We start from the raw sequence: 27,524 nt of genomic DNA on the forward strand, positions 1-27,524 counted from the left end.
AATTATACTGATCTCCCAATACCAACACACTTTTGTTTACCTGGACACAGTTTAAAGGGAAGGTCCAAGCAAAATAAAAAAAATGAGTTTCACTTACCTGGGGCTTCTACCAGCCCCATGCAGCCATCCTGTGCCCTCGTAGTCACTCACTGCTGCTCCAGTCCCCCGCTGGCAGCTTGCCGACCTCAGAGGTCGGCGATCCGCATTGCGTACATTTTTACGCATTCCTGCTAGTGCAGGAACATTAACACATACATTTTTACACATTACTGGTTCAATGCGTACATTTTTACGCATTGAACCAGTAATGCGTAAAAATGTATGTGTTAATGTTCCTGCACTAGCGGGAATGTGTAAAAATGTACGCAATGCGGCCAGCCGACCTCCGAGGTCGGCAAGCTGCCAGCAGGGGACTGGAGCAGCAGTGAGTGACTTCGAGGGCACAGGATGGCTGCATGGGGCTGGTAGAAGCCCCAGGTAAGTGAAACTCATTTTTTTATTTTGCTTGAACCTTCCCTTTAAGCGATTTTCGCGTCACTGTATTAATGGGTGGCTTCAAATCGGGAAACATGAGACTAACACAAGAAACTAAGTTTATACATTGGTTCAAAACTGTACAAGATGGTTTAAACAAGGACTCCAACTTCTTGTGCTGGTACGATGGGTTTTAAATGCCACAGTTCTTTTAATTTTTCTATCTTTTCATTCATTGTTGTGCCATATGCTGTGTAAGATGGAATTCACTGTCACTATTCATTTTATTTGCTTTCAGGTGCTGGCTTTAAATGCCACAATTCTCTAAAGGCCCGTACTCACGGGCTGCAAATGTTGCCTGTCGCCAGCACACGTGAGCGTGTGGGCGACAGGCCGGCGACAGCTTCTCGCCAGGTCCCTCCGCGTACACACGCGGAAGAGGGACCAGCGGCGAGGCGGAAGCTGTCGCCGACGTTCCTCCTCCCCCCGCCGGAAGCTCCATTTGATACAATGGAGGTTGCTGTCGCTAGTCCGCGTACTCACGCGGACTAGCGACAGTTGCGGGGGAGGTGCGGCGGCGACTGTCGCCATGCGATTGAAACTTTCAATCGCATGGCGACATGAGCGGCGGGCGACAGTTCGGGGTGCGCGCGCGTGCGACGGCCCATACTCACGGGCGACCTGTCGCCGCAACACGCGCGCGCCGCGTGTTGAGGCGACAAAAGTCCCTCGTGAGTATGGGCCATCAAGCTTAGAATTAATGGTGCATGTAACCAGGCCAGTAACCATTTGAATTCGGAATTTACGATGTCTCTTCATCACCAGAGTCTGCTTTATGTCATGTTGAGGATTCTATTGATCTTATCAATTTAGATAGGATGCCTGGGAAAGCCTCCTCAGTAACAGTTAAGGCATCTAATTACATTTATGTTTGCTAAAGAATGTTTCTCCTCTGTATGTCAGTGTATATAAGCTGTGTTTTTCAGTTCTGGTCAGGAACCAGTCCGACGAAGGCTTTTTATAAGTCGAAAGCTCACTGTTTATCCATCTCTAAGTTAGCCAATAAATGGTATCATCCTGATTCAAAACTTCTTGTATATATGACCCTGAAGTGAAGTTCTTAGGGTTATATATACGATGCAAGGATCCAGAGCAGGTTATTAAACTATTCAGGAAAATAACGTTAATAACAAAAACATTTATCTAATTTCACAATATTATTAGGAAGCAATTAAAAAATGGTTAACAAGATACTAATGGTTTTGAACTGATACAAATTGTATGTTAGTTGTATGTACTCAGTATAATAAAAATAAAATACTGTCTGTATCACATCTTTCATTTATTCTCCATGCACTGCAATACTCATCGAATACCAAATGAAATACTGCATGATTTCATGAAATACCAAATGAAATACAGCATGAGGCAAAAATCTTATGCTAGGTACACACAATACAATTTTCTCACCGATTTACTGTCAGATCGACTATTTGCAACAGGTCCGATCTGATTTCCAATCGGTTTTCCAATCAATTTTTCCATAGAAGTGAACAGAAAATCGATCAGAAATCAGATTGGACCTTGTTAGAAAAAGTCGATATGACAGATTTACTGTCAGAAAATTGTACCGTGTGTACCCAGCATTAGTGAATTGTCATGCAATTTTTCAGTAAATTATGAAACTATTAACAAATGTGTGAAGATCTTAACCACTCTGCGACCGCCTAACGCAGGATGGCAGCCGCAGAGTGGCTTCCTCAGGCCCGGATTTACATTACAGGAGCCTATAGGCACAGATGTCATGGTACCCTAGACTTCGCTCTCCTTGAACCTACAAACACCCACCGAATTGCACCGCAAGTGTGTTGGCTGGCCCAGCTGTCACGTCTTCCTTACTTCCCTTGCCTGTCATAGGTAGCCACACGTGTCCCTTAGCATTAGGTAGCCAGAGCTATTCTCGGTATTAGATAACTAGAGGTGCCGCCCCTCCCCCATTATTAGGTAGCTTGAGGTGCCCCCGAATGAAAGGAGATCTGGTTAGTGGAATGCCGAGAGCTGGATGGGTAACCTCCAATTTACACTACACTCAGGACTCTTCATAGAAAAGACAGGAGGGAGGCACTGGGGGAGGGGAATGAGCCGCCTTTTCATCATCAGGCGCCTGTAATAGGCACATGCCGACAGTGCCTTAGGGTAAATCCGGCCCTGGGCTTCCTCATTCTTTGATCACGCCATATGGGGTGATATCACGAGGAGCGAGATTTGCAGGGTACGAGCACTTGCTCGAGCACACGTTCCCTGCAGTAACCAGAGCAGGGCTGCCGCGATCAGCCTGCCAACCACGATCGGAGCTGGCAGGCTGCTATATACAAATAAAAACCTAATAAACGTGTACAGCACTGTGATCTAGCGCAGCGCTGTACAGATGACAGCCCTGCCACTTAACTGTCCCTCCAAATGGCTCATAATCTAATCCTTATCATAGGCTGATGCCTATATATGTGTAGTGTAGTGTATGTATCGCAGTCCTGGGCTAATTTAGGGAGGTGAGGGGGAATTAAAAAAAAAAGGCTTTTTATTAACCTCTTGACGACCAGCTAACGCCGATTGGCGTAAACTGGTCGTCTGCGGGTTACCATGGAAGCGGCCTTTTCATGTCAGTTCACGGAGGGTGTCTCCGTGAACAGCCGGAGTGCCGCCGATCGCGGCTCGCCGGCAAAATGTAAACAGGCGAGGAAGAAATCCCCGCTGTTCACATCATACGGTGCTGCTGCGCCGTAAGGCAGATCGTTGATCCCCGGCCTCTGATTGGCCGGGGATCGCCGGCATATGATAGGCTGAAGCCTATCCTTCAATGCGCAGGACGGAAATCCGTCCTGCGCAGCTCACAGGGGGAGGGAGAGGGAGGGAGCGGGAGAGACGGCGGAGAACGCTGCGGAGGGGGGCTTTGAAGAGCCCCCCCCCCCCCCCGCTAAGCAACTGCAGCCGGCGGCGATCAGACCCCCCCAGCAGGACATCCCCCTAGTGGGGAAAAAAGGGGGGTAGTCTGATCGCCCTGCTGCACTCCTGATCGGTGCTGCGGGCTGTAGAGCCCACGCAGCACCGATCAGTGAAAAATCCCCTGGTCGGCAAGTGGTTAAAGGAATACTGTAGGGGTCGGGGGAAAATGAGTTGAACTTACCTGGGGCTTCTAATGGTCCCCCGCAGACATTCTGTGCCCGAGCAGCCACTCACCGATGCTCCGGCCCCGACTCCGGTTCACTTCTGGAATTTCAGACTTTACAGTCAGAAAACCATTGTGCCTGCACGGCCGTGTCCTCGCTCCCGCTGGTGTCACCAGGAGCATACTGCGCAGGCCCTGTATGGTCTATGCCTGCGCAGTACACTCCTGGTGACATCAGGGGGAGCGAGGACACAGCAACGCAGGGCGCAGTGGTTTTCAGACTTTAAAGTCTGAAATTCCAGAAGTGAACCGGAGGCGGGCCGGAGCATCAGTGAGTGGCTGCGCGGGCACAGCATGTCTGCGGGGGACCATTAGAAGCCCCGGGTAAGTTCAACTCATTTTCCACCGACCCCCCTACAGTATTCCTTTAAGTATCTCCATTACTAGTGAGTCTGATAAATCTTAAGTGTTTGTTTACACAATTAACTTCTGATTAAGGTGCGTACACACGTCGGATTTGGCGGATCGCTCAAACCCGGTCTTATCAGCCGAACGACAGACTGTACACACGCCGGATTTGACGTCCAAACGACCAGTCGTTTGCGCAAATCCGACGTGTGTATGTACCTTTAGAGATTTGTAAACAAACAAAATATTGAGCAGTGAAGCCAGTTCCCACTTACAAAGGGCTGGTTGGGAGTGGAGCGGACAGCTCAGATACTGAACGGATACGTTTTCTGTACAAGCAGGAACCAAGCCTAAAGGATGAACCCAGACATAAGGACATCTGTTTGCAACATGCAACAGTAATGCAGAGCCACAGAAAACCGTAAAAAATAAGAAACTGACCATGCATTTTAATAAGCTCAGCAGTAATTCATTGTATATTATCTGAATTGTGTAATACACCTTGGGCCTGATGCACTAACCAGAGCTAATTTTACTGGAACTGCTTCCAACAGTGTACTGCGAGGTTACACTTTTAGTATGACCCGCGGTACTCGAGTACTGCTAGTGTTGCTACCGTGATACGCATTTCCACAGCAACTCTTGTGGTACTCAAGTACCATGGGTCGAGCTAATAGTGTAACTTGCAAAACACTACTGTTAATAGTAATGGTATATCCCCAGCAGTGGCAAAGCATTAGGGGGTGCAGTGGTAGTGACCACACTAGGGCCCCTGGACCATAGAAGCTAACCAGGGGCCCTCCTTCAGCTGCTTTATTTACTTGTTACTCGTGCTATGTTGGTAATGATCACTTCTGTCTGTGCTGAATACTGGTAATCATTAACAAACTGTTCCCTTTTCCTGATTACACAATGCTGACACTGCAGCTGTCCTTTACAAGTTTTGGTGTTCCATATCAATTGTTTATATATATATATATATATATATATATATATATATATATATATATATATATATATATATATATATATATATATAGTGCATGAAGGAGCCCATGTAAAACTTACAGGCATGGTTAAAACTGACATATTCTTTTTTATTTTCCTTTGCACTTGTTTCGTCTTCTCTTTTTCTGTCTGTTTTTTGTCTTGACCACTTTCACACTTTCCAGTGAAATTCCGAATAGCTGCCTCCATCTGATTCTCCAAACAGTGTATCTTGATTCTTTGAGTTTGAGGCAAGGCATGGTTACCTGCCAGCTACATTGAGCAAGAAAATACAGTAAGCTGACTAATACAAACACATAAATATAATCCTAAAACAACAACAACAACACAGAACATTTATATCGCGCTTTTCTCCTGGCGGACTCAAAGCGCCAGAGCTGCAGCCACTAGGACGCGCTCTATAGGCAGTAGCAGTGTTAGGGAGTCTTGCCCAAGGTCTCCTACTGAATAGGTGCTGGCTTACTGAACAGGCAGAGCCGAGATTCGAACCCAGGTCTCCTGTGTCAGAGGCAGAGCCCTTAACCATTACACAATCCAGCCACCTCAACTAAAACAAACTATGCATTTCAGAAAGACTGCATTGAACTTTGAAACACACAAGAGCTAATTTTCTTCCTTGTGCTACATTATAAGGAACACAAGATACAAGTCTTCTGCCATTGAATTTGCAGTCCTAGTTCATCCCAGTACACCAAAAGGGGGTTTGATTGATATAGGTGCCATAGTGTAAATGGTGCTGTGACATATGTCACACCATCCTTATCTCATTCAAGTGCCCCCAGGGGTCCCCATTCTAGTCAGCTGAAATCTTCGACTGACTAGAACAACAAATATGGGCAGGGAGGAAATGGCAGTTATTCTCCCTAGGAACGCCCCCTTGTAAGGCCATACTTTTAAGACTGGTAAAAAAAAGCACCACCCCATAACTCACTCTTGGATTCCTTCACTGTCTTTTTCGCCTTTAGCTCTCCGGTTCTGCCACCATGTCCTCTCATATCTGCCGGCATCTTCACCGCTATGGCGCTGACCCGGACATACTTTCAGGGACTTCCAGGTCAGCACCATAGCGGTGAAGAAGATGCCAGCAGATATGAGGATACGGCAGGAAAAGACAGCGAAGGGATCCAGGAGTAGGTAAGTTGTGCTATGGTGCTTTTTTTTTTTAACCATTTATGCCGCGTGGACGTGAGCTTCATATCCGCAGCGGCAGCTGCTAGAGCCGCAGGGAAGCGCTAGTCACGTCCCTGCAGCTTGGGGGGATGTGCGAGCGATCCTGCAGGAAAATGCCCACGTTGTTACCGGGAGCAAGGGGAGATTGGCTGCAGGGGACAAAAGTCCCCTGTACCAATCCGTATATTACCGCCGAGAATAAACACTGTGTTCAAAAACAGTGTTTATTCTTACATAGAGCCACCGCCGTGATTTCCGCCGGTTTCTGCCGCCCGATCGTTAAAATTATGGCTAATATAGGTCTTAAAAGGTTGGTACAAAAATACTTTAAAAGGAGGCTGCCCGTGCCTATAAGTTAAAGTGCGTTTGTCACTTCCAATATCACGGCTGAAGACTGGAAAACCTGCAGATCTTCCTGGAAAAGAAAAAACACAGGAGAAACCAGGATCCCCTGATAGTGTAGTAAGTCAACACAATCATGGAGAAGAAGGTAATAAAAAGATGGTGCTTACAAACCAGGGTTGTGGAACGGCAACCATGGTAAAAGGCTTGGGTGCGGTGGGTCCAACCATCCTGTATATCCTAGTAGATTTGGTCGAACTCCAGAAAAAAATGTAGTTGAGATGCAAAAAGGGGTTAAAAAAAATGCAACTGCCCTAACAAAAAGCAACCCCCATAAGGGTTAAAATGTAAAGTGGAAGAGCAGGAGGCAACCCCAAAAAAATATCTAAAAACAATTAAAAAGATCAGAAAAACGTACCTCAAGAATGAAGCATCATACACAAGATAGATCTGCACTCTGGACCATAGGTGTGCTAGGGCTTTAGACAATATGCAAAAGAAGAACACTAAATTAACAATATAAGCACCACACTATGTATAAAGTATAACAATATTTATCTGAACAATAAAGTAGTACAAACACAATTTAAAAAAAAAAAAAAAAAGAACAATTCACATCACCGGCAGTATGACCAATATAATATGCAATACATGATTTATAATGTAATAATGTTTAGCCCAGCAGCTGAGTGCACTGAGGTCAAAAAACCCGGGTTCAATATGTCTACTCAGTTAAGGTGTTACAATACCAAAGTGCATGTGCATATTACATAGTTTACGTTGAGGGAAAGTAAATTATTGATATATCTATGTACAAGTGATTTCAAATAGTATAAACTGCTGAAACAACAAAACAAATATGTTAAGTGCCAATCAAACCAGTGCTGGGTGTTCTATAATGCCAGGAGCATAACTGTGAGTGCCACCAGGAAGCAGAAACATACATTACCCGTTTGCTGTACTAGGGTAAGAGCAAGATAGGCGGTGCGAAAACGGGAGATCCCGGCAGACTGGTCCACCAGTATTGTGTCAGTCATGCTGTTTTGTCAAGAGGAGGATCTCCTGCATCACATGGTGGAAGACGCCAGTTAATATAGTACCACGGAGGAGTCACATGGATTACCGGAAGTGCGTAAAAGCTGGACATAACCACACTGGAGCGCAGCTCGGAAATCCGTATAGGAAATGCGGAAATAGGATGTGCACACCAGTGACACCACGTAAGAGTGCTGTTATCATGGACACAGCCATACAGTTTGATTGGCACTGCACAATCTATATAAGCAAGCCCTAAATATATCACCAATCATGTGCAAATAAGTAAATTACTGAGTACTCTGAATAAATGGTTTTATTGTGTTTTTACTACTTTATTGTTCAAATAAATATTCTTATACTTTTACATAGCATGGTGCATATATGGGCAATTTCATGTTCTTCTTTTTTCAAGATTGAAGCATAGTTGAAATAAAATTGTAGTCATTTTATTTAAAAACACACCAGTTGGAGGAGTCATTTCATTATTACGGGGGACAATCATGAGCAAAAGCTCTACTATAGCCATAGCAGACCATATGACTGTTTCCTGTGGGATGAAGTCCTTATACATACCTACCCAGGGAGTCTCCTTCAGGTTTCTGCTGCTCCCCCACTTCTCTGTTCAGGACCCCTTATGATTTCTGTGCAGCTTTTATCAGCACGTCAGCTCACACAGGTAGCCAATGCAGTTTTAACATTGTTTGCATGTGCCAGGAAAATACACACTACTGATTCTTTCAACTCACCTCATACAGTCTATATTTTTCATTTGGATCTCTTGGATTAGAAGACAAATCAAAGCCAGCTTCTTTTCTCTCTACATCAAAATAGTATTTTCTGAAATGTAAACAAAATAAGCATTTACTTACATTATGCTCCAGTGTCTTCTCTCCATGCTGTAGCAATTCTTCATGTCTTCTCTCCCAGGGAGCCCGTGTCATGTGACAAACGCTGGACATCTAGAGTTTGGCCTCTGGCGTTTATCACATGACACAGGCACCCCGAAAAAAAAAGACACTGTAAGTAGTGCCACAGCATGGAAAAAGAGACATAGCGAGAGTTAGTTCCGCTGCCAACCCTCTGCACAGTCCAGGGGGTTACACTTTACATACACTGGGGGCTCGGGCAGGTGGAAGCGGCTCAGCAGATTTTCAATGGATTTCATGCTGAAATCTATTGAAAATCTGTGTACAGTGTGTGGCAGGATTGTATCCCTCTCAGATCAAAACTGTCCTTTGCTAAATGTTTCTGTCTCATTAAATAATTTTCCCTTTTTTATTCATTATTAATAGGTATGTACAATAAACTTACGACTAAGAGGATCCAAATTTTAAAGCAATTGTGAAGTAACAATGGTATGTTTATTCGCCTGTTGAAATTAACAATAAGCTAATAGCCATATAATACAATAGTAGTAGTAATATAATAATAATAATAATAATAATAATAATAATAATAATATGCTATTATTATTAAGTTACACATTTCAGCACACAGAAATAAATCTACACTTCTATCGTTTCTCAAAAACATAAATTATTAAGAATGAAAAGCTACCATATATAAAACAGATCTATGAATAAGGCAATGACCCAACTCACAGCCTGGCAGCCACTGCTGGAATGATGTCACTGGAGGGGCTATCACTGTCCATGTCCGCTGACCGCCGTCCCCCTGCTGGTGAGTGTTGTAGGTGCTGTTATAGCAACCATGGGTGTGGAGCGCTGTGTGTTCTCCTGGCAAACACTGACTCGTAGCATAGAATTAAGCCATTCCTGTGGAGTGTGACACTCTATATCTACATCCATATGACCAGATTCTATAGTAATGAAGTATTTATAACGAGCTGTCTGAAATTTTTATTGTTAGTTTATCAACGGGCTACAACAAAATGGCCGCTATACTGCAGACATGGAGATTGGTCTCTGTATTATGGGAGGAAGCGTCTATGGTATCTTAGCAGCGGTCTCATGGAAGATGACGTCATGGGAGGGCGACTGTGACAGGTGTGTGTGTCAGTCTGAGGGAAGGTCGTGTTCGGGTATTGGTATGGAGAGAGCTGCAGGGTTGAGGATTCGGCAGCTGTGCCCCCCTCTCCTGCAGGGAGCAGGTACATGGGAAGCGCTCTTTGGGCAATGTCTGCGCCTCACTGCATCACGTGACCAACACATACTGTCTGGCTGCACATACTCGCACGCAGGCATTGCTTGCTGGGTTATGTAAGCTTGAAATGAAGTTTTGAAGTTTGGGAGAAAAGTTAGCTGAGGGGACCCACCCTACTCACAGCAACTTGATTGCGTTCACTAATTTGTAAGCAATAGGATCCAGCAGAAGGCACTATTTATGCCATCAAACAAATTGATTTAGTAAAGGTGCATAAGCGGAGGTGGTGGCTGTTGTGAGCACAAGTGTCCAAAGACAAAAGTCTTGTGACATGCTCATATACAGTATGTTTACACAATATTAAAGTGACACTGAAGCTAAATAAAAACCTCATGATATAATGAATTGGTTGTGCAGTACAGATAATTAATAGAACATCATTTGCAAAGAAAACAGTGTCCTATTTTTATTTTCAGGTATATAGCTTTTTTTTTAAATAACATTTTATCATTCTCTATAATTGCTTTTTTCTGCTGAAAATCCATAAACAAAGAAGAAACAATGAGAGACAGTTGAGATAAGAGCTTCAAAAGACAGTGCTGCCCACGACTTTAAAGTGGTAGAGCAAGAGAAGCACTATTGTATAGATAACTGAAGTTTCTTAACTCTTCCTGTACTTGGAAAACAATATGAGACTCATATCTGTACTAATAATGCTTTATTTCTTAGCAGTACTGCACATACAAATCATCACAAGTTTATTTTCACTTTAGATTATCTTTAAATGAAAGTGGATTTTCAATTGAAAGTGTGGCTAATGGCAACAAACTCTGCTCCGAGGAGAGTCATTTAATTATCTCAGCAGCCACTGAAAACATTTCAGCTGAAAGGTTACAGAATGTTCATCTCAGAAAGTGAAAGCTGATTGGTTACTCATTTTCATAAATAACATGATGGACTGATTACTATATTCCAAATATTAGTAGTACTGCACCAACTACACACAGCACAACTTCAATCGCTCGTCTGGATCATCTGGAAGTTCATTCTTCACTGTGTTTGCAAGGGTCTGCTCAGGACAATCCAGTTTCGTTCCACATCCCTATAACATACTGGCAACTAAGTTTGATCTCTTATAAAACTGGACTTAGACTACGGTAGGGACACTGGACTATGACAATGGTAGGTAGCTCCTCTTAGGGACAGTTAGTGACATGACTTGCTTGATGTACTCCATGAAGCGCTGCTGAAGATGTCAGCTCTATATTTGTACATAATAATAGTAACTGGCTTCTCCTGGCCCTAATTTGTGGTGGGGACATTATATTATTATTTCAGATGAGCACACACACATATACACAGACATAGCAGCAGTTTTCTGGTAATTTACAGTTGTTTCTTGGTAAAGAAATCGAGTTTAATTCAAGAGCTATGCTAAAATAACAAAACAGTTCTCATGTGTTGCATTGTACTTACCATACAGGCGTGAAGGGAAAATGCTGCTCACCAGGATCTGTGGCTCCAGCTAGACATTGCAGCTCAAGCAGCATCATAGATGGTGAAGAGAAAACATTGCTGGGTCAGATAATACGAGTAGATCATGCTGGGGAATATGGAGCAAATCGGATCTACGCCGGACAGATGGCTGTATTGGGCAGAACGTCTTCAGGACCCATCATTCAGGTTATTGTGTGATTTATTGGAGCCAAAAGAAGCAGTGTCCCAGAGTAAACAATCACTGTTTCATTTAATGACTGAAAATGAACTGGTTGCTCTGGGAAAATGCCTCATGTTTGCAGTAGTTTTCTTGGTACTTTCTCTCGCCCCATTCGAGAGAATGACAACACTCAAAGTGAACACATACGAATATTACCGTAATACTTTCCACTCAGAAATACATACACACAGTACCCTCCTTAGAATTGATTCTTACTCTCATGTATGCCAGTTAGTACACAGCCAGATACTAAAAGTTGAAGTGGGTATCATTTGGGGCCCTTTACCTTTAATTGAAGACATTTCTCAATACATGCATCAGTTAACCATGCCAGGAGCAAATAATTCTTACACCCACACCATCTATAAATAATGGGCTGGCATAGGGACACAAGAACGACAGCTTGCAGATAGGCTATAATGCTTTTATCCCTTTAGCAGCCAATTTATTTAGAGGTTTGCAAGTGCTCGAGGCCAATGTATTTTAGCACATTATTTATTTCTTATTTGGAACATTCTCTAGCTTCTAATTACCACTTCTGTAATGTGTATTTATGGCCTCTTGTCACTAGGGGTCAGTGTGAACAATAACAGCTCAGTGTGAACAATAACAGAGGACTTCTTCTTTCAGTTTTTATCTATTTTCTGCTAGGAGAGAGAGATCAAAGCATTCCAAGAATTTACAGCACAAGTGTTGCCAACTGAGGTCAAAAGCAGTGCACTTATCTCAAATGAGATAACTCTATTTAAGTTGCTAATGGGCTAAGACCCATACAAATTAATATCCTTAATATGTGGTTGTAATTTGAGTGCCAATGGTTAATATTGGTATTTTTTCTGGTCATATACCTTTAGCCGAGGCAGGTAATTTAGATGCTGTTATAGACCACAATGTTCAATGTGGCTATAGCAGTGCCCAGTATGTGAGCATGGGTGCCGGCTTATAGCAGGTAGGGGAATACATGCAAATAGAGACAGGTAGTGTTAGGCATAGGGTAACAGGAGGGTTCGTTTTAGGTGTTAAAGGGAAAAGAGGCGCCCAGGAGTAATAAAATAATTTAAAAACATAATAAAATGAAAAAAGGTGAGGTGGCTTACCTTATCTGCGGCTACTAGTACTGCTTGGCACTGCTGTTTGGCTTGAGGAAGTGGGCAAGTACCCTTGAAACGCGATGCCAGTGCAATAAAAACTCTTCTATTAAAGAGACGCTGAAGTCTCCTGAAAATCATCTTTTTATTTAAAAAATGTTTAACATGTTAGCTCTACCTACACCACCGCATCCCCGCTGCTGAAATCTAACTAAATACCCCCTAACTCCCTCCTCCCTCTCCCCCGCAAAATCCACGACTTTCTTGGTCGTGGATTTTGCTGCTGTTAGAGGCAAAGCTATGAGCCGCAGCTCTGCCTCCATTTCGCGTCTATCAACTCGGTGATCCTGGCTGACAGACGCGCTAAAAGGCAGAGCTGCGGCTCATAGCTCTGTCTCTCACGGAAGCGCTGCCCGATTGAGTTAGGGGAGATTTAGTTAGATTACAGCGGCGGGGATGCAGCAGTTTAGGTAGGGCTAACATGTTAAACACATTTTTTAAATAAAAATATGGTTTTCAGGAGACTTCAGAGTCTCTTTAAGTGAGTTTGTCTTCCTTGAGGTAAGCCACCTCACCTTTTTTCATTTTTTTTGTTTTTAAAGTATTTTATTACTCCTGGGCACCTCTTTTCCCTATATCTTGTGCCGTCACCCTCCTTTTGGAGGGAAAACGTCTCTCTTGGACCATTTTCAGGTCACTTGAGGTTGTTGTTGTTTTTTTATCAAGAGTGCGACCACCACCAGCTCTGCCTGCTTCCCGAGTGGAGTCAGGTTTGTACATCTCCACCTGCCGACAGTGGTTGGTTGCCCTTCTGCAACCCACCTTTGTGAGTATAAACTACCTTCACTCTTACAATATTCTCCCACTACTGTGACATACTGCACCATGTGGGCTCCTGTTGTATCTGTGTTTTTTCTTCCTGTAGGGTGCAATTTTTACCACCCCCAACTTTTATCCAGTTTTAGGAGTTGACTATGGGGGAAGGGTAGCATTAGGAGTAGGTAGGGTAAGTGTAAGAGGTAGGTCAGGTAAAGCATTCAGCATTGTCAATATTCTACTAGCATGTACACACCTTTAGCACCTGTCCTTGCCCAATTTGAGGTCTTTACAAGAGAAGCACTTTTTTTTTATTTTATTTTTTTTGTACTATACCAAGTGGCATTATAATGCCGTTACCATTTTTAAATGGTAGCTGTTTTTGCCCAATTAACCACTTTGGTACACTAAGACTATGCCCTCACTGTTGGATCTTTTAAACACTTATTAACCACTTAAGCCCTCAGTCGTTTTCACTTTATGCATCCGAGCAATGTTCACCTCCCATTCATTAGCCTATAACTTTATCACTACTTATCACAATGAACTGATCTACATCTTGTTTTTTCCGCCACCAATTAAGCTTTCTTTGGGTGGTACATTTTGCTAAGAGCTACCTTACTGTAACTGCATTTTAACAATAAGAATAAGAAAAAAAGGGAAAAAAATCATTATTTCTCAGTTTTCGGCCATTATAGTTTTAAAATAATACATGCCTCCATAATAAAAACTCATGTATTGTATTTCTTAATTTAAAATTGCTGCGCTGCCCTTGCTAATAATAACAATTCTCTTATAATTTGTCCTTGACACAACTTTATATAAAATCAACTCAGTTCCATCCAGTTCCTCTAAGTGCGCTGTGGTTTCTCCTATATAGAGTATACACAATCTTCTGGTGCTATGCACTCCACTGCGCGCTCAGTGATGACCAGATAGTTTCCACCGAATCACAGGTGGTAATCTCACATCAGCACATATGTATCACTCAGACCTTCAGTGACCATATCCAATTGATAAAAAGCAGCCTTTAATAAAACACATACAAATACATCATCGCGCAGTATGTCAGTTCCAATATAAAAAACACTGCGCCTCTCGCGCACTCAGAACACTTACAGGATCCCTCTGGGGGATAGAGTAGCTTGTCACAGCGGTAAGTCCCTCGGTTCCAGACGCTTGAGAACTTATTCCAGCCGTTCGCGGCGTCCCGCACTGCCGGTTCCCGCGCCTCCGGACTTCCGCAACTCCAACCACGTGACCTGCGTCAGGCGTACTGGCTCCGCCCTACGCGTTTCGTCACCAGGACTCATCAGGGGCTAGCGTTGCCAGTACGCCAGCCGCAGATATACCGCTCACCACCCGCCCCTCCCCTCCGCATTATCCAACGGTCTCACCGCCGTCACATGCCTTACAATGAGTGACATTAAACGCTCTCCCAATTCCCACCCCTTATGCTTAATCAACATTGCTCCTTACCAAAACTTAACATTACTATAATCCTAATGCTACAATTATTCAATGTTACAATGATATGCCACAACCTTCCTATTTATTATATCAGTGCACGCATCCCCCCTATTCGCGCCACCTATTGGATAAACAGCATATTATCTCACCCTAATCATTTGCTATATAGCAATTTAGATCAAACTCAATATTCAATCCAGTAGGTGCTAGAGCTTTCAAATCATGAATCCATCTACCCTCCGCCCTTGAAATATCCCTCTGTTTACTAGACCCCCTCCATTTTGGGACCCATTTCTCCACTCCCATAAATTTTAACAGAGAGTAATCACATCCATGACTTTCTTTGAAGTGTTTTGAAACACTATGTGATTCAAACCCCCTGCCTATATTATAGATGTGCTCCCCTATTCTTTTGTGCAAAACCCTCGTGGTGCGGCCTACATACTCCAGGCCACACGGGCACCAGAGTACATAGACCACTCCCATTGTGGTACAAGTAATGCATTGTTTCACCTTATATGTTCGCCCAGAATTCCTACCCACAAAGTGGTCTCCCCTTACTGCACTAGCTTCACGGCAGCCCCTGCATTTCCTGCAAGGAAAGAAACCCTTTTGGCCCAATAAGTCGGTTCCATCTGATCTTAGGGGTGGATCTATAAAACTAGTGACTAATTGAGATTTTAGATTTGGTGCCCTCCTGTAAACAAAGGAGGGCTTGGCTGGCAGATACTTACCCAATGTTCCATCCATCTTAATTATGTTCCAGTGCTTATTCACCACTTTTTCTACTTGCCTATGTTGCCGATTAAACCCCAACTGAATGGCATATTCATGTTGGTTAGTGGGAGGCCTTTGAGTTTCACTAGTTAGTGCCCCCCTGTCATACCCCCCCACTTCATTAGCTACCCTTTCTGTTTGTTCTCTATCATAGCCTTTTTCCACAAACCGCTCAATCAGCAGTCTACTCTGACTCTCATAATCCGACTGAAAAGTACAATTTCTCTTCAAACGGACAAACTGCCCCTTAGGGATATTTCTAAGCCATCTCTCATGGTGGCAACTGGACATAGGGATATACCCGTTTCTGTCCGTTGCTTTGAAATGGGTTTTGGTTACCAAACTCCCCTCCCACTTCCACATCTCCAGGTCCAGAAATTGCACCCTATCCATACTTACCGTGAACGTGAGTTTAATCTCTTCCCAAAAGTTATTCATCTCCCTACAGAATGCATCCAATTCCTCCTTGGGCCCCCTCCAGATAAATATCAGATCGTCAATAAACCGGGACCAATGTATGATCCTCTTGTTTACATCATTACTTAATATTAACTCCTCCCATCTACCCATATATAAATTCGCCACGCTGGGTGCATACTTAGCCCCCATGGCGCAGCCCTCCCTCTGCAAAAAGAATTCCCCCTCATACCAAAAATAGTTATGTTCTAATGAAAATTTAGATCAGATGGAACCGACTTATTGGGCCAAAAGGGTTTCTTTCCTTGCAGGAAATGCAGGGGCTGCCGTGAAGCTAGTGCAGTAAGGGGAGACCACTTTGTGGGTAGGAATTCTGGGCGAACATATAAGGTGAAACAATGCATTACTTGTACCACAATGGGAGTGGTCTATGTACTCTGGTGCCCGTGTGGCCTGGAGTATGTAGGCCGCACCACGAGGGTTTTGCACAAAAGAATAGGGGAGCACATCTATAATATAGGCAGGGGGTTTGAATCACATAGTGTTTCAAAACACTTCAAAGAAAGTCATGGATGTGATTACTCTCTGTTAAAATTTATGGGAGTGGAGAAATGGGTCCCAAAATGGAGGGGGTCTAGTAAACAGAGGGATATTTCAAGGGCGGAGGGTAGATGGATTCATGATTTGAAAGCTCTAGCACCTACTGGATTGAATATTGAGTTTGATCTAAATTGCTATATAGCAAATGATTAGGGTGAGATAATATGCTGTTTATCCAATAGGTGGCGCGAATAGGGGGGATGCGTGCACTGATATAATAAATAGGAAGGTTGTGGCATATCATTGTAACATTGAATAATTGTAGCATTAGGATTATAGTAATGTTAAGTTTTGGTAAGGAGCAATGTTGATTAAGCATAAGGGGTGGGAATTGGGAGAGCGTTTAATGTCACTCATTGTAAGGCATGTGACGGCGGTGAGACCGTTGGATAATGCGGAGGGGAGGGGCGGGTGGTGAGCGGTATATCTGCGGCTGGCGTACTGGCAACGCTAGCCCCTGATGAGTCCTGGTGACGAAATGCGTAGGGCGGAGCCAGTACGCCTGACGCAGGTCACGTGGTTGGAGTTGCGGAAGTCCGGAGGCGCGGGAACCGGCAGTGCGGGACGCCGCGAACGGCTGGAATAAGTTCTCAAGCGTCTGGAACCGAGGGACTTACCGCTGTGACAAGCTACTCTATCCCCCAGAGGGATCCTGTAAGTGTTCTGAGTGCGCGAGAGGCGCAGTGTGTTTTTTATATTGGAACTGACATACTGCGCGATGATGTATTTGTATGTGTTTTATTAAAGGCTGCTTTTTATCAATTGGATATGGTCACTGAAGGTCTGAGTGATACATATGTGCTGATGTGAGATTACCACCTGTGATTCGGTGGAAACTATCTGGTCATCACTGAGCGCGCAGTGGAGTGCATAGCACCAGAAGATCATGTATTGTATTTGCCCATTGTCCCGGTTATTACACCGTTTAAATTATGTTCCTATCACAATGTATGGCGACAATATTTTATTTGGAAATAAAAGTGCATTTTTTTTCCGTTTTGCATCCATCACTATTTACAAGCTTATTATAAAAAAAAATGGAAATATTTAATCTTTACATAAATATTTAAAAAGTTTAGACCCTTAGGCAAATATTTATGTGTTTTGTTTTTTTTTATTGTAAAGGGTTTTTTTTAATTATTATTAAACATTTTATTTGGGTGTTTTTAGGAGGGTGGGATGTAAATAGTAATTTTTTTTATGTAAATATATGTTTATTTTTTTTTTAATGTAGATGTAGTTTTATTATTTGGCCACAAGATGGCAACTTTAGGTTTGTTTACTTGACGTCACTCTAAGCGTAACATGTACGCTTAGAGGGACGTAGGAGGCAGAAAAAGCAAGGCTGCCAAGAGAAGCTGTCGCTTTTTCTGCGGGGGGAGAGGAATCCGTGATCGGGCACCATGGCCCAATTCATTGATTCCTGCGCTAATGATCCGCGGCCGAGAACGCGCATGCACGGCCGTGGGAGCGCGTGCGGGAGCGCACATGGCCTCCTTTACGTAGCTCTACGTCCAGGAGGACAAAGTGGTTAAGGAACTTGCAGCATATGCAATCATTTATTCATAATAAGATCTTACTCGACCCCTCCCACCCGGGCAGACGATACTTTGAGACCCTTCCACTGGGACGCCGGCTCAGATCCATCCCCGCCAAGACCACTAGGCGCATGAACACCTTCTTCCCCCAAGCAGTCCTCCTGTTGAACTCACTGAACTCAAAACTCCCCCCCCCCCGCCCCCCTGGCCTACGTCCCAGGGACACTCCAGCCCCAGGCATCCCCTCCTCTCAGCTGCAATCTCTGACTGACACGCGGACTATCACATCAGCAATCACTCCCCCCCCCCCCCCCCCCCCCCCGAGGACTCTATTTAAGACTGAGATGCTCCAAATGTATTTGTATGTATGCCTTTGTTATGTCTGCCATGTGTCGTTATATGTTATATGCCATGTGAACCACAAGCAATTCCGGGCACACCACTTGGTGTGCTTGGCGATAATAAAGATGATTCTGATAAATTTACATGCCTATTCTGTGAAATGGATGCCCAGCTTTTGCGCATGCTTTGGCTGTGTTTGCAAGCGTCTCTGTGTGTTGAGCCACAATTTTTTTTTTCCTGGATGCTGCATGAAAAGTGCTCTTGTGTACTGGTACACTGCTTTGATTAGAAGTTTTACACACAAAGTTTTCAGGAACTTTGAAATGTGGTGCTTTAATGCCAGAGGATCTTCCGTCTGGGCTTAGCTTACTGGGTTTGGAGTCTGCACATATCAATTATCAGTATGCTCAGTGCAGGTGAAGCAGAAAACCAGTTACTTTGTTTTCCATCAGTTCTTTAAATGAACACTTTCATACCTTGATTTTTCAGCATATGTGGAATCAAGAAAAAGATCACTTGAAAAAGTTTAATGAACTCATGGTTGCTAACAGGGTTAGGCCTACAATTCTGCTGCCATTCTGGAATGTGGCTGGATTTGTACTGGGTAGGTTTTGTTTATTTCCTTCTTATCTTATTTCTTCTTTTATTACTTGTCTGCATGTCCTTATGGTTTATCATATCTTGTCTTCCCTACCCAGGTGCTGGCACAGCTCTGCTGGGTAAGAGTGGTGCCATGGCATGTACAGTGGCTGTGGAGGAGTCCATATCAAATCACTATAACAACCAGATCAGAGCACTTATGGAGAGGGATCCTGAAAAGTACAGAGAATTACTGCAGGTAATAAAGAGACACTACACTCACACCAGGTTATTGAACAATCCAAATCTGCTAAACATAGCACTATGCAATATGTGTGTTTAAGATGAAGCTGAGAAGATGTCAGTAGGAAGGGGAGGCAAATGCATATAACGATGTACAGGTATCTGGTGGTTCTCAGAGCTGAAAGCTCACTCACTGTTTCATATGTAAATGTGCTTAGCTCAGTCATATGTACTGATATATAGCTATAGGTGAAAACAGAAAATTCTGTGTGCTGCTGATCTGAGGGAGACAGTAGTGATTAGACAATCAGTTGAATAAGGACTGTTTGCTATCTACTACTGCCACCGTAGGAGTGAAATTATTTGCAGCACCAATGTGTTTATCTCATGTTAGTAGCTAGCTTACTGCCACTCTATGTGGCTAAAAGGCATATAGTGCACAGCCTGTACTTACTGTGAGCCTCCATCTTTGGAACAGAATCCGCTAATGGGCAAGTGGTAGACGGCGCCATCCAATAGTAATAAAGCTCTTTTATTGGAAAATTGAATCTGGAACGGAACCCCCTGGCTGGCCTCACGCATATTTCCGAGGCTTCTTAGAGGCCTATTGCATTAGGCTAAGTGAACTTTCTAGTCGCCATTATTCTTGGATATAGCATCTACTGCTGTAATTTCTTTCAACAATCTACCTCTTCTGTTTTCTCTTTACTTTATTCACATTATATTTATATCACAGCATGCCACACTTTAATAGTGCTAACTATACTAATTTACATATTTGTGACTTATCACTAGGGATGGCCCTGCCTAGCCGAACTCATGGAGAAGCATGTGATCAGCTGATAGATTTATAAGGTTCTGATTTGTTGTGATGACTTCCTGGTTTAACACATGATCATGAACAGCATATCAGAGCCTTACACATCTATCAACTGAGTTCTCCCGTCTAATCACATCCTATTATGGTAATTAAATATTATTATGGAATTTTGTATTTATCAATACCACATGAGTGTTTATTGGCAATCCATCAGCACCTTGGATATTAATTACTTACATGTTCTTCTATTCATTTTTGTGCAATAAATGACCTTTTTAGATTGAGATTATAAATTACTATTGAAAGTTAAGCTTTATACAAACATACGAAGCATGTTACCCAGCGGGATTGGGACACGATCCCTTGGGTAACATTGCAGGGCTGAGGCTGTATATAATTTATTGGTGTGTCAGATAGATGTACTTCTTTGCTCCCCCTCAGTTCACACTGGTACCCATCAGTCTTCCTGACGGTCTTGTCCCCCTGCTGGTCTCAGAACCAGTACTTCCTTCCCCTACCCATTTTGCACTGCAAACTACATAGCAGGGTACCTTACAAACTTGACCCTGCAGGATCTGGTGCGCTTCCCATGATATAGAATAGAATAGAAAACCTTTGTCGTTGTAACAAGCAAAATTGTACAACGAAATTCTTAAAGGGAAGGTTCAGGCACATTAAAAAATAAATAAATCCAAATCCACTTACCTGGGGCTTCCTTCAGCTCGTGGCAGGCAGGAGGTGCCCTCGGCGCCGCTCCGCAGGCTCCCAGTGGTCTCCGGTGGCCAACCCGACCTGGCCAGGCCGGCGGCCAGGTCGGGCTTCTTCTGCACTCCAATCTGCTTTTTACGCGGGCGCGATGACTTCATCAGACGTTCTCCGGGCTGTACTGCGCAGGCTCAGTAGTCCTGGCCAGGCCGGGTCAGCCAACGAAGACCACTGGGAGGCTGCGGAGCGGCGCCGAGGGCACCTCTTGCCTGCCACGGGCTGGAGGAAGCCCCAGGTAAGTGGATTTGGATTTTTATTGTTTTTTTTTTTAATGTGCCTGAACCTTCCCTTTAAGTGCAATTTTCCAGCAAAAGCAAAGACAACAACATTACATTCCTACATACATTGCATTGCACATACCTCTTTTCAACATGGCCACTTTGCAGCATTTAACATAGACATGGCTGAAGGATAAAAACTGTTCTTTAATCTATTTGTCTTAGTTTTTATACGTCTAAAACATTTTCCAGAAGGCAGATGTTCAAATAACACATGTCCTGGATGTGAGGCGTCACTTAAAATTTTCTCAATATTCCTGAAACAATAAGTATATAATTGTTCTAATGGAACAAGAGGACAGCCAACTATCCTCTGGGCAACCTTAATTACCCTATGAAGCTGCTTTTTCTGTGCTACTGTGCAGCTTGAAAACCACGCACAGAGACAGTAGACTAGGACACTCTCCACTGTACTGTGGTAAAAAGACAACAACCATTTCTCAGGAATATTATTCTTCCTAAGCACCCTTAAAGAAATATAGCCTCTTCTGTGCCTTTTTCACTACCGTACTTCAGCAATATGTGACCCCCAAGTCAGGTCCTCTTTAATAGTAACGCCTAAAAACCGAAAGTCTGTGACCCTTTCTACAATATTTCCATTTATAATAAGTGGCTGAATGTCATCTGCCTTCTTCCTAAAATCCACTATAAGCTTCTTGGTTTTAGCTATATTTAGGAGCAGATTGTTGTCTCATTGCAGATGATGCAGGGTATGTGGTGAAACATACTGAAGACTGCTTGTTTATAGCTGTGTAAATGAGCTATATAGATATCATCTATAACTCACCTATCCCCTGGTTCTGATCATTCACTCTCCTCCCTTTGGCCTCTCCCTGCCTCAGTTTCTTTTAGCTCTCTTCACTGTGTCTTCTGGTTCCCTCTTCTCTTGGAAGGTGGGTATGTGTGTAACCATCAAAAGTGGCATTTCTCACCACTTTGGAAGAATAAAATAACTAAAAGTACCGTGTGTTTGGCCACCATTTGAGTTCCTGTTTCAAACCTCACCAGCAGTCATTAGACTTTAGTTTCTGATCTCTGACGTATCTTATCTGTGGTTGTAATTCCTTATTTCTTCCACTTTAGACGTTAAAAAAGTTTCGGGATGATGAAATGGAGCATCATGATACAGGGCTGGAGCACGACGCCGAGCTGGTAAGAGTCTACCTTTCATCTGAATAATTATCTGCACAATTTTAGCAAAACTGTCCAGTTAGGACAATTCTCATTAAATCTCTTATTAGTCATGATAAAGACAGAGATGTGAGAACATTTTGCTGCCTGTGGCTCTAAAGAGGGTCTAGAGAAAACCGCTCCCTCTCCAGCACAGAGCTGCTCATTTGGCTCACCCACCTTCCCACTCTGTTATTTTGAGAATAACTCTCTGTAATGAACACTGCAGTTCAGCAGAGTATCTTCATCTTCCTGTCCCATTCCACCCTGCTCATATTACGTTTAAGCCATCCCTCACCCTCTCAAGTGTGTTTATGAAAGCCATGTGTATCTCTTATCCCTGCCTTGCCTACAGAAAGAAACCATGCCTCATTGCTTTTATTTAACCTTTTTAGGAAGACATTCTATAGGGTGCAGGAAGGATTAAATGCCTTTTTACGCACTGAGGAAGGAGAGATTGGTGAGCTGCAGTGCTGGGCACAAAGAGTTTATCTCCCCAAAGAGGGCAGTAGTAGGGGTCAGATGACCGGTGCTGTCATGGAAGGACTGGCAGGTGCCCTTCTGTCAGCACAACCTTGACTACCTTATGTAGATAATGATATGATGAAAGAGGAGTTTGGACAGTGACCTAGTATAGCTAATAAAAGTGCAGTGTTATCTCAAGAAAAGAAGGAACTCTAGGACCTAGCCAGCTAGGAACTTTACATTTTTATTGCCCAGAGTATTTATTTTCATAGCACAAAACTTTGTGCCCTTCTTATTAATGCAAATGTACTTATTATTATTATTACTTCTATAGCTAGCAGAGTCTCCTGGGAGCTGAAATGTAGTCACTTTATGATTATGTTTAGCCACTCTGCAATTAGCCCCACCCCCTCATAACTTTTACTTGTAGTAAGAATTCCCATAATAGATGCACCAGTAGAAAGGCTGGGATTATCCACCAGGCAACCTAGGCAGGTGCTTGGGGCCTAGCGAGTGTCAAGGGGCCTACCTGCCACCTTCTTTGACCTCTCTCCACTTTAGCTTACCAAAAGAACCTCAAGGGGGCCCCAAATCTACTACCTTACCTAGGACCCCATTACATCTTATTCCATCTCTGGCAGGAGGGCAGGGCTAATCACATAAGGGGCAGGGTTCCATAGGCATCTTGAACATGCTGCTGTTTCAGTTCTCTGGATTTAGGGTTCCCATGAGTGCTCTGCCAGATCCACTTATAAAATCATGCTCAAGAAGAGATGTATAGCTTCCCTTCACTCATCCAGTTATGTTTAGGAAAACTTAATCCAAATGCTTTCATTTATTGGTGGCAAAGGGCCCACACAAGATTCCCCATGCCATCAACAAATGCCATCTCCAGCTCACACCACAAAAGCTCAGCAAGACTACATGGATCATATGCTTTTAACGTTTCGCCTGCGTTTTCTCCAAGTCGGTATTTTCAAACCTTATCAATAAAATATTTTTAAAGCTCCCACCAAGCAATAAATTATTTAAAATTAGTTTGATATTACCTTATTACCTACTTTTTAGTACTTTTAATTTGCGAAGTATTGCATTTTTTTTCTTTTCAAATTAGATGAAAAATTATCTCCTTGCAGAAAACTCAGGAAACGTTAATAGGACATGGGCCCTTGTCTCTAAGCAGTCCTTGAAAGACTTCTCTGTTGCCCTCCATCCTAATTTCAGTTAGAATATAGATGTACATATTGCAGTTGATGTGAGCGAAAGCTTGAGGCTGCTTAACGGATACCTTAGCCCATAAAGAAATTTAAAAATACGTTCTCCTCCGTCACTCTCTGTTTTCAGGCAATGCCCCCCGAACCTACTTCCAGGTCGGTAAGGTCAGGGAACACTGCGCAGGTGCTGCCTGGCGATGCATGTCCTTGATCACGCACCCGCGGCTGGCATACACACTACATCACAACTATGCAGTGCACATACGCAGAGCGCTCCCGGTATCTTTTTATACCTTCTGTGGGTGTGGTGTTGATGCAGACAATAGTTTCGGTAAATATTATTTTCAAGTTGCTTTTAATATGGCCTATATACCAAGCTGGAAGAAACTCAGTCAGCTTAGTTAGGCTAACACCAATCAAAGGAACACAGAGTTGGGGCAGAATACAAAACCTCGGCTTAGCTTACCATGTTAATAAATTGCATTCGGCAATATTCCCTTCATAAATTGCAGTTTGCATTGTTTTCTAGAAGAGGGTGGTAGAACTTGGAGATCTGACATCTTCAAAACCATAGGAGGGTCCAAACAAAGCCAGATTTTCCATTTTGGGTGGATTTGTCCTTTAAGCTGAACAAATTTCATCCTCAGACACCTGCTATCTGGTATGCTTTCATGAGGGATGAGCTACATTTATCCCATACCACTAGAGTTCATAGGTGGATGTAAAAAATAGCTTGACAATTTTGTGTCTCGGAACTTCAAAGGAATAGAAAATAAAGAGCTCATCTGTCTGTGGAAGTGTCTCTGATAATGTAAATTTGTCCTCCCCTCAGGCTCCAGCCTATTCACTGCTGAAGAGCGTCATACAAGCCGGATGCCGAGCAGCTGTCTATTTATCGGAACGCGTTTGAGGGAATGAGAGTTTGATATTTTTGGGAAAGAATTTATTGGAGCTTATTGCTTTCCTCTACAATGAAGACTTCTTTTTTTTTTTTTTTTTTTTTTACGCAATATATTATTTTGTCTGGACAGCTGCCTTATTCCTAGCAAGTCATGCTTTGAGCTGTTCTGTAAGTGTTCACCAGGTGGCAGTGCACACAGTTTGAGCTGAATGCATAAAGCAGAACTAAGTCAAATAAATAAAGGACAGCTTATAATCGGGCACTTTAAGGGCATATCAATAGCAAAGAAGGGGCTTCTCTCTCTTCCTCCACTCCTCAATTAGCTCGGCAGCGGAGCTGTACCTGCTTCTGCCTCTCTTCAGTTACATCATACCTCCACTCCTTCGGCTCCTGATGCATGTCTTGTGACTTGCACCAGGAGCGGTGGGAGCGGAGACATACTGACACGTTTTGAATAGGTGAGAGGAGTGTCCAATGCAGAAAATGGAAAGCTCCGTTGTGCTGCTCTGCAATGTGAGGGAGAGGTGCAGAATACTGTGTGTGTGCTTATACTTGCCACACTTATATACGGAGTGGAGAAGTTATAGTAGACACATTTGTTTGGGGGAAGGCATACTGGCCACACTTGTTTTGGGGGGGAGGGGAGGGGCTGTTATGCTAGTCAGGCTTTTTATGGTGGGTAGGGGTAGTTTACACTGCCCACACTTGCAATGAGGTGGAAGGGACGCTATACTAGCCACACTTGTTGGCAGGGGCTTGCAGGTTATGCAGCCCACACTTGCTGTGGTGTGGGGGTGCTAGGCAGCTACACTTGCAGTGCGTATGGTTGGGGAGGGTTTGTTGGCTACCTCGGTTATAGGAGAGGGGGTGGTGACAATTCTTGTGGTGGGGAGTAGTTTATATGTTTGGAGAAGATTATAACATTTTTGCTGGGTTGGGGCCTAAGGTTCCTAGTTACACCTGTAGACACTTGCTACAGTGTTTAAAGTCTGCCTTTTTAGAGGAGTTTTAAAGCTTTGTCCACAGAGAAGGGAAGTATTTGCAGTTCACCCAAGCCTCATACATACGCCTGACTGGCGGCAGATAAAAATCGTCTCAGCTGATAGTCAGGCGTGTGTATAGAGACCTCCGACCAGGGACCGGCACTCCGCAAGTGATCCGCCCAACTAATTTGAATATGCCACTCCCCCCCAGCTGCATGACATCACACATGGGCCGCTCCGTCGTCCTTCCGTGCCCCCGCATAGCAACAGAACACATTGTCCGCTACACAGCTGACACGGGTCCGTACAGGCCGGCCCAGCAATGTCACCCAAGGATACCGGGTCCCGATCATCAGTTGTTAGGTGTGTATGCACCTTTATTCTTCTGAAACATAGTATAAAAAACAGGTTTACTGCAAGACAATGGAGTGCAGTGTTCTCCCCAGAATTATTTTCCAGCCGGGAGGCATGGAAAAATAGCGGGGTGGGGCGATATGAGAGAATGCAGGGCTGGTGCTTCTCTGCACAATGCAGAAAACGCGTACAAAAACAGTCAAGTGTGTTCCCTGCCTAAAGGATCAGGTATATTACTGGATTTACAGGGCTGTTTTCAGACACCTGAAGATTATGTACCCTGTTTATATAAGATCATTAAAGAAGGGTATAGTACCGGTAGTTTCTCACCTTAAACAAACCTGCCCACTTGGGGAGGATTCTACGGTAGTTAATTCCTGGACACCGGTCACAACCATTTTTCATTTAGCGGGCTTGATATGGTCTTGCAGTCACTGATCTGCCAAGTCATATGATCTTTTAAAACATTATCTGACCCAATACACTGCAACTGAGGTCAGCAGCAGAAGAAAAATCTTTACATCACATAGCAGCAGTGTATTTATTGCAAATAAGTTTAGCCTAGTGACATGACTATAGAGTGCTGCGGAAGATGTCAGTATTTTATTTAAATACATAATAATAGCCATTGATAAGTAGGCCAGGGTGCTGTAACATGCATCACTGCTGAGCATTTATTTATGGATTTATTACCACTTTACCCCCATATTTTCGGGAATGGTTTTATTTTATCCTGAGGGCTGTAAATATTGTGACAGTGCATGCTATGCTTTCTTTATATAACTTTAGTTTTGCTTTATTGTACATATGTTTCCGATGTCTTTTATGTACATGTCTTTGTAGTAGCATCACTTCTGTATTTATGCCCATGCTGGCTATGATTATTTGTAAATAAAGCCTATCTGGTTTTTGACGTGTTTGAGTTGGTGAAGCACATAAATAACCCACTTGATAAATGGCACTCGTTGCATATGTTCTTCTGCAAGTTCTCTCTTTACTGTTCCAATGTTTCCTGATGCCACAGCAGAGATGTAGGATGGAAGAGTCGTGCGCCCTTTCATAGATAAGGGCAGAATACTGATGTGTCTATAGATCCCAGTAGTAAAACCAATGGGAGCATTTCTTACTGCATTCTTCATTTCTTAACTGAAAATCCAGCACAGTTAATTATGTTACCCATTTGCCTTACTGCATCACAATTAAGATAGAGGGGATAGAATTAATTTCATGACCAAGTTCAATAACCTGTCGTCATTATTTCCTGCATGAATGTCAATT

General features: G+C 43.4%; 2 protein-coding genes across 5 annotated transcripts in view; one reads left to right on the forward strand and one right to left on the reverse strand.

Moving 5' to 3' along the window:
- The window catches only part of LOC137524643 (uncharacterized), a 58,002-nt gene extending 48,251 nt beyond the window's left edge, over positions 1-9,751 (reverse strand). For all 4 annotated transcript variants that reach the window (XR_011022750.1, XM_068244752.1, XM_068244751.1 and 1 more), the window contains exons 1-3: positions 9,208-9,751; positions 8,353-8,443; positions 5,117-5,308 (exon numbers count right to left, since the gene is read on the reverse strand). Coding sequence is in view for 3 of the 4 variants with exons in the window: in XM_068244752.1 (XP_068100853.1) it covers positions 5,117-5,308; positions 8,353-8,443; positions 9,208-9,260 (336 nt within the window). In the remaining variant the exon portion in view is untranslated. The remainder of the gene's footprint in view (positions 1-5,116; positions 5,309-8,352; positions 8,444-9,207) is intronic.
- Positions 9,621-27,207, forward strand: COQ7 (coenzyme Q7, hydroxylase). Its single transcript, XM_068244753.1, has 6 exons — positions 9,621-9,716; positions 11,193-11,392; positions 18,964-19,078; positions 19,173-19,312; positions 22,243-22,311; positions 24,841-27,207. The coding sequence occupies exons 1-6, from the start codon at positions 9,656-9,658 to the stop codon at positions 24,916-24,918; spliced, it is 663 nt and encodes a 220-aa protein (XP_068100854.1). The 5' UTR covers positions 9,621-9,655; the 3' UTR covers positions 24,919-27,207.
- Positions 27,208-27,524: the final 317 nt, after the last annotated feature.

This window comes from Hyperolius riggenbachi, chromosome 7, assembly GCF_040937935.1.
Source record: "Hyperolius riggenbachi isolate aHypRig1 chromosome 7, aHypRig1.pri, whole genome shotgun sequence".
NCBI classification, from domain to species: Eukaryota; Metazoa; Chordata; class Amphibia; order Anura; family Hyperoliidae; genus Hyperolius; species Hyperolius riggenbachi.